The sequence below is a fragment of the Temnothorax curvispinosus genome, unplaced genomic scaffold, assembly GCF_003070985.1.
Source record: "Temnothorax curvispinosus isolate PA1 unplaced genomic scaffold, ASM307098v1 QBEX01010600.1, whole genome shotgun sequence".
In the NCBI taxonomy this organism is placed as follows: Eukaryota; Metazoa; Arthropoda; class Insecta; order Hymenoptera; family Formicidae; genus Temnothorax; species Temnothorax curvispinosus.
In genome coordinates this window covers 1-11,084 of record NW_020220380.1, presented here as the reverse complement: position 1 = coordinate 11,084, position 11,084 = coordinate 1, and the positions used below count along the sequence as shown (strand labels likewise).

Below are 11,084 nucleotides of genomic sequence, written 5' to 3'. Positions count from 1 at the left end.
GTACTTTCTTTATTCAAGCAAAATAATATATCGGATGTGTGCTGTGATCATATTTTTATCATTTTATTATAATTTGTAAATATTAAAAATATTTTTTAGTGGCGATGGTTTCTACTATTGATACGATACTAGCAGCCCAACGACATGGCGGACCCTGGAAAGTCAGCTGAAAAAGATCGAAGATGCCAACGTGTTTTATCCCTACTGTATATTCTTATACTGTGCTATTATAATAAAAACCTATTTAGAATCGTACTATCGCGGCTATCCTGCCATCACAGTTGTCCTCAACTGTGGTTACTCTTAGTCAGAATTCTCCGCATCATCCACCCAAGGTTTCATATGGTCCGCTGATGTAGAGGTCCGTAGGGGACTTTCATGTTCTCCGACCTTACTCACTAAATATCTATCATTTCGCAGACAATTTTTGACAGCATAAGGACTTAAGTATTTCGGCATTAATTTCATTCCAGGTCCGAACTGAATTCGCTTTATCGCTACCAAATCGTTCTTTTCGTATCGCTTGGGTTCTTTACGTTTTTTATTATAACATCTCCGATTCTCCTGTTAAATTTTTAAAATATTTTGCTTTGCTAAAAGTCGTATTTCGTCTCTTTCGTTCTGAAAAATAGTAGTTAACTTCGAATCAATTAATTCTTTAACTCGCGGGTTACTCTTAAGGCGCATATGCGTTCCTAAAAGTAAGTTAAACGGTGTAAATCCCGTGCTTTTACTCGGTATTAAATTTATGTACTGTTGCGCAATATCTAAATACTTAGGGCCAGTTTTACAAGTGTCGGTTAACTTTTAATCTTAGATTAACTTACTCTTCGTCTTTTTCTAAGGGGGACGTTAGAAGGAGACAAAGAGTGAGTTAATCTAAGATTAAAAGTTAACCGACACTTGTGAAACTGGGCCTTAAACCATTCATCTGGTTTTGGCGTCGTCAATTTAGTCAGCAAAAGTATCAGAGTTCGGTTGATTGTTTCTACTTGACCATTAGATCGCGGTACGCCAGTCGTGATAAGTACATGCTCGATGTTCTCTTGCTTACAATATTCTTTAAACTCCTGAGATGAAAAGGCGGTGCCTCTATCAGAAATAATCCGTCTCAGATTTTCAAAAATCACAGCCTGTTTTTTAAGTCGATCTATTACTTCAGATGTACACGTACTCTTAACGGCGTACAACCAAACGAATTTACTGAACGCGTCTACAATTACGAGGATATGTCGATAGTTTTTTTTTCGTAGACGGCAAAGGACCCAAGTGATCGATGTGATAAATATCCAACGGTACACTGCCTTTATCGATCGTATGTAGCCAACCGTCTTGCTTACCTTTCTTCCGTTCCGCTAAAATACAATCAACACAATTAAATACTACCTTCTCGATTTTCGCACGCATATTCGCAAACCAGTAATCTCTTTTAACTAAAAACTCTGTTTTGTTAATCGAGAAATGCCCTTGTTCATGAGCTCACCGTATTATTTGTAACTGCATAAGCCGGCACCACTAATCGCACATCGTTATCACACAATCTAAATAATAGTCCGTCACGCATAATATAATCTTTGGTAGAACCACGATTCGCTAAATTGATAATTTGTCGCACTTCGCTATCTTCACTCTGCGCTTTTTTTAATTTGACAATTAATCCTTCATCGTTTTTATCTATCGCAAATACATTCGGTAACGAGTTACGACTAAGTGCATCTACATGGGTCATACTTTTCCCTGCCCGATGTTCGATCGTATACGAGAATTCCTCAAAAAGCAATTCCCATCAGCGAGATGAATAAGAAAAATTAGTTAGAGTAGCGTACTCTAACATATAAATTTTTCTTATTCATCGTTAACGTAAACGCGCGACAGTCCGTAACAATTTTAAATGGAATACCTAACACATAGACTCTAAATTTCTGCAATGCTTTCACTATCGCAAGGACTTTGAGTTCGTAACTATGATACTTTTCTTTGGCTTCTGTGGTTTTCCCATTTGCATAATACACTGGGTGAAACATTCGATCGTCGCTATTGCGTTGCATTAAATAGCACCGTACCCGTACTTTGATGCGTCCGTATGTAGCTCTGTTTCGCGATTCGGGCTGTACAATTGCAATACCGGTTTATCGCTTAATAACTTTTTAAGTTCGCGGAAAACAGTTTTTTCTTCTTTACCAAAATAGAATGGTACATTCGCTCTTAACGAATTCGTCAACAGGCGTGCAATCAATAAATACCTATCCTAATATAAATTTTCGAAAATAACTCGTGGGGCCGATAAAACTTTGCACCTGCTTTACATTACTCGGTTCTGGAAATCGCAACACAGCTTCCGTTTTACGCGGGGAGGGGCGGATAGTTCCGCTCTCGACAACATGTCCTAAGTATTCGACTCTTTTGCAAAAAACGACATTTACTCCAATTAATAATTAGACCGCATTCGGCGGCTGTCTCTAATACAATCTTTAATCGTCTCAAGCCTTCTTCTTCGTCTGACGACGGAATGATAATGTTATCTATATAACTCAAAGCAACTTTCGCTTGAATAAGTACTCTAAGTACCGCATTAATATATTTTTGGAAAACTGCGGGTGAGTTACACAATCCGAAAGGAACTACTAAAAATTTGTATTGCGATGGTACGATAAATGAGGTATATTTGCGACTATCTTCGTCCAGTGGTACGTGAAAAAATCCGTTCTTAAGATCAAGAGTTGTAAAAACTTTAGCATCTTGTAATGAATCTATTTGATCTTCGATAAGCGGTAATGGAAATTGATCTTTCACGATTTTTTTATTGATTTTTCTATAGTCTACATATAATCGCGTCACGCCGTTTTTTTCTTAACTAGTACTACCGGACTTGCGTACTCAGACAATGATGGCTGTATAATGTCGTCTCGCAACCATTCTTTAATATGCGCGTTTACTTCGTCCTTTTCCGCTTTGGATAATCGTCGCGCTTGCTGTTACACGGGTTGATCATCCTTGACTATAATCGTCATTTTAATACTTACATCGCGAGTTTTTACGGGCTTATATGCTTCAATTAAATTTTCAACTTCGCGCCTGTGCTCTTTATTCGCGATATTCGATACGTCAATTTCGTTCATTTCGCAGTCGTAATTAATACTTAAGATTTCGGGAACATCGTCAGTCTCTTGTACCGTTTTTTCTATTGTCGCAATCGTTACTTCTCCTTTTCTTGCTCTAAGATCTATGGTGTTCAAAAAATCCGCACCCATCAATAATTCGTGCTGCATAAGATCGTCGGGAATTACATAAATGTCTATCAAGAATCTATTATCATCGACAACCAAATTTGCGGAAAATCTACTTAACGTTGTGTTATTCGGCGCTCCTACTCCACGAAAACGTATTTCACCTTGCTCTAACGGCGGCGTGCCTAATTTAATATAGGGTAACTGGGGGGAATTTGCCAGTGTGGGGAATATGCCACTTGCCACTCGTTATGTTTAACAAAGATATGGCTAGGAGTGTTATTGTAAATACTGTGAAATTGTTAAAAATATTATATCTGACGTTTTGCCCAAGTTTTACTTACTTCCTGTCAGTATTATAGTTTTTATGGGGTAAGTACAGTATAACAAGTATGACAACGTGCTTTTTAGAATTTTCTTAGTGTTTTATTGAAATTGTAATAAAAATATTCTTTTACATGTTTTTAGACAAGAATGCTCTTCTAAAGTTAAATTACTATACATTTTTGTATATGTGAAGGTAATATGCCACTTTTGCAACACTTTTGTATTTCTTTCTTTTTAATAGTAAAGAATCAAAATATTTCATTAAAACTATATATAAATAACAGATAAAAGAAGGAAAAAGACCAGTATGCAAAGATACCTCAAAAAGAAAGAAAAATAGGAAAAAAAAATCATATTTTTCTTAAGTATGGCATATTCCCTCGAGTTACCCTACTTGTCTTCTCGCATCAAGGTCAAATCGCTACCGGTGTCTATTAACGCGGTGGTCTCGAATCCGTTTACTACAACTTCCTTCCAATATTTTTTACGCACGGATCTCGACACGCTACACACTTCTTTCGGCACGACCTTCGAAATATGCTTTTTCAGACACTGCGCGGCCACATGTCCATACTCACGGCACTCGAAACACTTTACGCCATTTCTTTCGTCGGGCACTCTGCTGCGAGATGCGTCGCTGCACCACAGGAATGGCATCTTCTTTTTTGAGCGTCCTTCTGCGTCGTAGCTGCACTTTCTTCGTCACTGGACTTGGCAGATCGCTTCTGGTCGCCGTTCTTCGGAATTGCGCCGCTATCCGTCTTTCCTCGTAACATCACTTTGTCAAACGCTTATCGTAACGAGGCTGTCGAATTAAATCTTTGAATGCGCTCCTGATCACAAAGCGTCGGGTCCGGAATTCCGTCTATGAGATAGTCCACCATGTTCTCTGGGCCAATGGGTACTCGATTCGCAAGTATCATGTTCTCGTGGAAGTACTCGCTGAAACTTTCACTTTGTTTCCAGGAACGTTCTTCAAATTTCTTTCGCAAAGCTACTCTGCTCGGTTGATGGAAGAACATCGTTCTCATCTGCACTAACAAATCTTCAAGATTCATCTGAAGAAATTATTTCTCACTTTCATCAAGTTTGTATGTTGTATTCAATAATCGCAATTGCCGTTCCCATGTTTCGTAGCAGTCGTTGTTTTCATGGAAGGGACTTAACAAGTTCGTCCTAGGCCGCGCCTTGACTCGGTTATCGACGATGCTCTCGACGAATGGCCGTCCATTGGCTGATTTTGCTGTTAAGTAATATGTAGCAACTCTATTTTCTTGCGCGCCAATGCCAGCTCTTGTTCGGCTAACTCTGCTTGTTTCCTCGCGAGTTCTAACTCACGTTGATCGCACTGCACTGATCCGGAAAGCATTCCAACAGCGGCTGTATCGGTTTCACGGGCATCATCGTCTTTCTTTGTCCGAAATCCACGAGCCGTTCGGGTCCTTTTCCATAAGCTTGTTAAACAACTCGGCTTTCGTCCCGGTTGTAGTCAAACCTAGACTTGCACTTATCTCTCAACGCTTGCGCTGAGAAATCGTCAGCCCTCTTCATCGTACAGTTTCTCTATCTCACCATACACGAGCACAACACATGATCACAGATCACACTAATGGAGTTTCGTGTGTCTCTCTCTCTCTCTCTCTCTCTCTCTCTCTCTCTCTCTCTCTCTCTCTCTCTCTCTCTCTCTCTCTCTCTCTCTCTCTCTCTCTCTCTCTCTCTTTCTCATCTCATCTCGTAAGTAGCATTGCATGTGTGTTCTCTTTGCTCCTGCTTCAAGTGAGTCTTTCTTCTGCCGTAAGCTGCCTTCGGGCCATTTTGTTGCAGGTATCGGCATGTCTTTTGTTGCTTGTCATGCACAATTGGTATCTATTAGGTGCTTGCTGTATAATTGAGAGCATTTCTGTGATAAGTATTTGCTTATTCTAACCGTATTGTCGGAATTGTTCCGTGGAGGACATCTACCTGTTGCGTATGCGCCTGCCTTGCTGATCTGCTCTTTTCTGCACTCCGTTGTTCTTCCGAGTGCGTGTTGCTGTCGGAGCGACGCCTGTCGTGATCTATGCAAGCTCCGCCGTCTGGCTGGCTGATTGCTCGTGGCCTACTCGATACTACAATCGATAATCGATAGTAGCGGTGGGGATCTTGGGGCGTCTGGTTGGCAGCGCCTATGCAGCGCACGTGTAGTAGGTGTTCCAAAACTATTGCCGGTTTGGCAAAATCGTGCGTGAAGTGCAGGCAATTGTTTCACCCAGGCTGTGTTAAGGCGTATCTTGTACTAAATCGGCTGGTGGGTGCTGCAAAGTGCAATTGTCAGCAATGCCTTTCACACCGAGGGATGTATGTACATGGTTCTCAACCTGCGGGTCATAAGAGCCCTGCTATGCAGTGTGCGGTGGATGGTGTGCCTCGTGCTCCATTGCAGTCTACCGAGGCGCTGTTGCAGTCTATTCTGACGAGAATTGAAGAGGCTGACACGAAGTCTGCTGCTAGGCTGGATGATTTGAACAAAAAGTTTACGGCTGTGTTCGAGAGATCAGACAAGAAAATCTCGGCTTTCATTGATCGGCAGGAAGCTGTAAACGTGGACTTTGCGCGAAAACTCGATCAAATACCGGACATTTTAAAGATCGTGGAGGGCCATGGTGAGAGAATTGCGGTGCTGGAGGCTCAGAGTGCGCGGCTGCTGGGCTCTCAGCATGTTGATCGCGGGCTGTCTGCTGCATCGCGGGTGTCTGGAGCGTCTGAAATTATTATCTCGGGAATTCCAAGCTCCATTACCGATGCTTCAGGGGTGCTCGTCGAAAGTGTATTTCGTGCACTCGGGGTATCTCATCTGGTTTCCGACGTTCTCGAGACCCGTGATGTGGTCGGGCGGGATACGTCCGTCGTGAGTGCTGCAGCGTCTGGCTCCGTATCGGCCGGTAATATTTCGAGTGGCACTGCTGGACGTAAAAGATTGGTCATCGTGGCACTTAAGTCACGTGAAATTTGCGACCACATTATAAAGATTATGCGGGGCAGACGTAGACTTCTGGTTAGTGATATTTTTTCGGTTAATGTCTCTGGTAATATTTATGTAAATGAATTACTTCCGACGCATGCCTACAATTTGTTACGACAGACGAGAATTAAGGCAAGACAGACCTCTTTTAAGCATGTGTGGAGCAAGGATGGTTGTATTTTTGTTCGCAAGGATCATAGTCAGCCTCCTATACTGATATCCTCTGAGACTGACCTGGCGGGATTGCAGTGATCTGCCGTTGCGAATGTTGGCCGTGTTTGTGCCACCTCGAATGATCACCTCAGGATTGCTCATTTGAATGCCAGCTCCCTTCCTGCCCATTTAGAGCAATTCAAGCTTTCTTGACGTCCAATTTCTTCCATATTATTTTAATTTTTGAAACTTGGCTTCATTCACACATTTCGGACGATTTAGTACGCATTGCTGGATATTACTTGTTGCGCGAGGACAGGGAGGGCAGGAAGGGGGGTGGTGTGGCGTGTTATATACACAAATCATTGAAGCCGCGTGTGTTGGCGTTATCGCCTTCTGCCTTCTCGAATGCGCCGAAATATCTTATCCTTGACATTCGAGGTGACACACGGGATCCTCTCTTGCTCACCTCTATGTATCGCAGACCGAGGGGTAGGAACTTTAGTGAATTTGTCGATGCGCTTACTGCAGTCTCTCATAACTACAGAAACATAGTCATCACCGGCGATCTGAACTGCAATCTTCTTACTTCTTCATACGAATCGAAAAATCTAAGAGACATGGTTTCACAGTTGTCGCTCAATATTGTTGAGTGGCCATCGACCTTTCACACTGGTTCCTCTGAATCATGGCTGGATGTTTTTGTGGTTGACGACTTGGATAAGGTGGTATCGTTTCGCAAGTCGGATTCTCCCTTTATTAACGGTCATGATCTCATTGAACTGACTTATTCGTTCAAGATGCCATCCTTCACGACTCGAAGATTAGTACGGCGTTGTTACAAAAGATTTGAGAGACAGAGGTTTGTCGAAACACTTACCTCTAAGTTGTCCTTGTCTTTTACACAGGATATAAGCCAGATGAGCCTTGGCGAAGCAGACGTTGAAGACTGTTTGAACACCATTACTAATGATTTCACTGCCAGCTTGGACTTACACGCTCCAATGCACACATTTCGCGCGACTTGTTTGTCGGCGCCTTGGTTCACCAATGCCCTTGCTGGCAGGATTCGGCATCGTAACAGGCTCTATGGTATTGCGCGTAGGCCCGGAAACTTACTTGATCTTTAGATTTATAGGCACTATAGAAATAATCTAACGCTTGACTTGAGAGGAGCCAGAGAGCGGTTCCACATGGAGAAACTGAGCTCAGTTTCTGATCCGTCCAGGATGTGGCGTGAGCTTTCCAATCTCGGTCTAATAGAGAGTCACCGCTTTCCTCACATCTAAACTTCTTTTCTCGCGATGAGTTGAACGCCTACTATGCTTCCATCTCAAATCGTTATCCCTCTTGCTCACAATCACAATTGGCCGACATTATTCAATCCATAGTGCCTGACGAACCACTATTCAGTTTTTCTCAAATAACGTTCGATAGCTTATCCTCGATAGTAGTTTCTCCATCTTCTGTTTCTTTTGCCTCGGGTTATGATCAATTGCCATTATCTGCCATAACCTTAGCCCTGCCTCATATAGGAAATCTTTTAACCTCATTTTTAAATTGCTGTCTCAATCTAGGCCATTTTTCATCTCTCTGGAAGCGCGCTATAGTGCGCCCACTTTCCAAGATCAAGACTCCCATCTCTCCTTCTGATACGAGACCAATAACCAACTTGTGCGAGCTTTCCAAATTATTTGAGAGAATTATGCACCGTCAAATCGTGGACTTCATTGCTTCCAATCATATACTAGACGATCGGCAATCAGGCTATGTATAATCAGACAGCTCTACTTCGGTTATCTCATGATATCAGGAGCGCTGTCGACATAGGTGAGATTATCATTTTGGTGCTTTTTGACTTCAGCAAAGCATTCGACACGGTCTCGCATCTTTTATTATTGACAAAGTTAAGGAAACTGGGATTTTCTGACTTGGCCCTTAGACTTGTTTTTTCGTATCTAACCGGACGATCTCAGGCAGTTGTTGATTTGGAGGGGGCTTTTTCAGAGTAGCTATCGGCTGCGGGTGTCCCGCAGGGATCTGTTTTGGGCCCGCTTCTATTCTCCCTGTTTATTAACGATATAAGTGCTTTTTTTCGGTTTACTCAGCACCTGATATTTGCAGACGACACGCAAATCTATCACAGGTGTCTCTTGAGTGAATTGAATGTTGGTCTGCAGCTTGTGGCTCATGATGTGGGAGTTATCTCTGAGTTCGCGGTTACTAATGGATTGTCCCTTAATCTTAATAAGTCTAAGGTTCTAATACTGAGCAGTAAGAGCTACGTAGAACAGATCAATCTCGAAGATTTACCCCTCATTTCTGTAAATGGTACTTCCATTCCGTATGTTGCTGAGGCACGAAATTTGGGGGTTATTATGAGCTCCGATCTATCGTGGAAAAGCCACGTCTCCCATATCTCGAAAAGAGTGCATTTTACGCTGCACAAGCTCAAGTTTTATAGAAACTCTTTATCACGTCAGCTACGTGTTAAGCTCGTGTCCGTATTGATCTGGCCTTTGCTCGATTATTGTTGTCTGGTTTACAACAATGTTACCAGTGAGCTCAATACTAAATTGCAGAAGCTGATTAACTGCGCGATTCGGTTTATCTTCGATTTAAAGCGCGATGAGCACATTACACCGTACCGACATCAATTGAGGTAGTTGTCTGTGAAGAATAGACGTCTTTATTATCTTGGGATTGAAATGTATAAGATATCTAATGGTGTGTCTCCTGGCTATCTCGCTGAAGTTTTTGTCAAATCTGATTCCTCGATTAGACGGTCGTCACGGTTGGCACTGCCATGTACCTTTCATATTCCTATTCACAGAACTGAGGCCTATCACAAGTCCTTCCACCTCGCGGGAATATATTTCTGGAATTCCCTTCCAATCAAAATTGTTTCTTCCTCGTCTGTCGCGGAGTTCAAACGAAGGCTTCACGACCATCTTTTTGCACTAGAGCAAAGTACCACCGGCCGTGGAGTTGTCTATTGTTTAGAAATAAATTTGTATCAATACGTTTAGCGTAAAATTGGCTGTTATATAATCAATTGTTAAGAGTCGCCCTTTGTGGAGATGCGAGCATTTTTCCGCTGCTTCGCGTAAATTTGTATCTTAATTTTCTCAGTAATCTCTAGTATTCTACACACTTCAGACGCATCCTCCTCTGAGGGCGATTCACCTCTTTATGCTGATAGCACTACTAGTATTTTTGTTTCTAGTCATTACTATGAGTGCGTCACTTGTGCGGGGGCGATCCAGCGGCGTGATGCCCGTTTTTGCGTTTTTGCGTTTTGCCTGCTTTTGTTTTCTTTTCATCTTTATGTTTATTATAATTATTATGTTTATTTTTTATTTTGCGTTTATTTTTGTGTTATCTTTGTATCAGTAGAATAATTCAGGAATTGCCTAAAGTCTTGACTATGGCATAATAAAGAATCAATCAATCAATCAATCAATCAATCAATCAATCTTTCTCTCTCTCTCTCTTGCTGCCAGGTTTGACCAGTCAGATAGGAAGATCGCTGCCTTTATGGAGCAGCAAGAGTCGGTGAATGCCGGCTTCGCGCACAAGTTAGATCAAATACCCGAGCTCTTAAAAATCATAAAAGAGCAGGGCGAAAAAATTGCGTCGCTTGAGGCTCAGTGCGCGCAGTTGCGTGGCTCTGGGCACATAAAGCGGGAATTGTCAACATCGCGGGTCCCTCGGACGTCTAAAATAATTATTTCTGTTCCCAGTAAGCTCACTGTTACATCTGGTGAGCTTGTTGAGAGTGTTTTTCGTGTTCTTGGCATTCCACAGCTTACCTCTGATGTCCTTGAGGCCCGAGATGTGAGGGTGGGTGGTCTGGCTCAGTTTTTGCCACTAATCAGCAGAATGATACTGGTCGTACGAGATCCGTCATCGTCGCACTTAAGTCCCATGAAGTTTGCGATTACGTTCTCAGAGCCGTGCGCCGTAGACGCCGACTCACAGTCAGCAAAGTTTTTCCGGGTGATGTCCCCGGTTATATCCGTGTCAATAAATTTCTTCCTGCTGATACATATAATCTCCTGCGCAAGACTAAAATCAAGACTAAGCAGTGTTCGTATAAATATGTTTGGTGTAGAGATGGTAAAATATTTGTCCGCAAAGACCATAATCAGCCTTCTTTAGTCATCGCCTCTGAGGCTGGCCTGGTCAATCTCCAGTGACCTGTAAGAGAGGTGTACCATGTTCCTTCGCCGAATTGTCTCGCTATTGCTCATCTCAATGCTTGCTCCTTTTCTGCCCATTTTGAATCAATCCAGGCCTTCCTAGCGTCTAACTTCTTTCATATCATTTCAATCTCTGAAACCTGGCTCCATTCACATATTTCCAACGACCTCGTA

At 42.3% G+C, this 11,084-nt stretch overlaps 1 protein-coding gene across 1 annotated transcript; it reads left to right on the top strand.

Moving 5' to 3' along the window:
* The first annotated feature begins 5,889 nt into the window (after positions 1-5,889).
* On the top strand, positions 5,890-6,807 carry LOC112460499. The gene has a single exon (XM_025025203.1). It carries the CDS (start codon positions 5,890-5,892, stop codon positions 6,805-6,807), a length of 918 nt encoding a protein of 305 aa, XP_024880971.1.
* Positions 6,808-11,084: the final 4,277 nt, after the last annotated feature.

Coding starts and splice junctions, on each gene's coding strand:
- LOC112460499 (XM_025025203.1), top strand. CDS start 5,890: ATGTATGTACATGGTTCTCAACCTGCGGGTCATAAGAGCCCTGCTATG.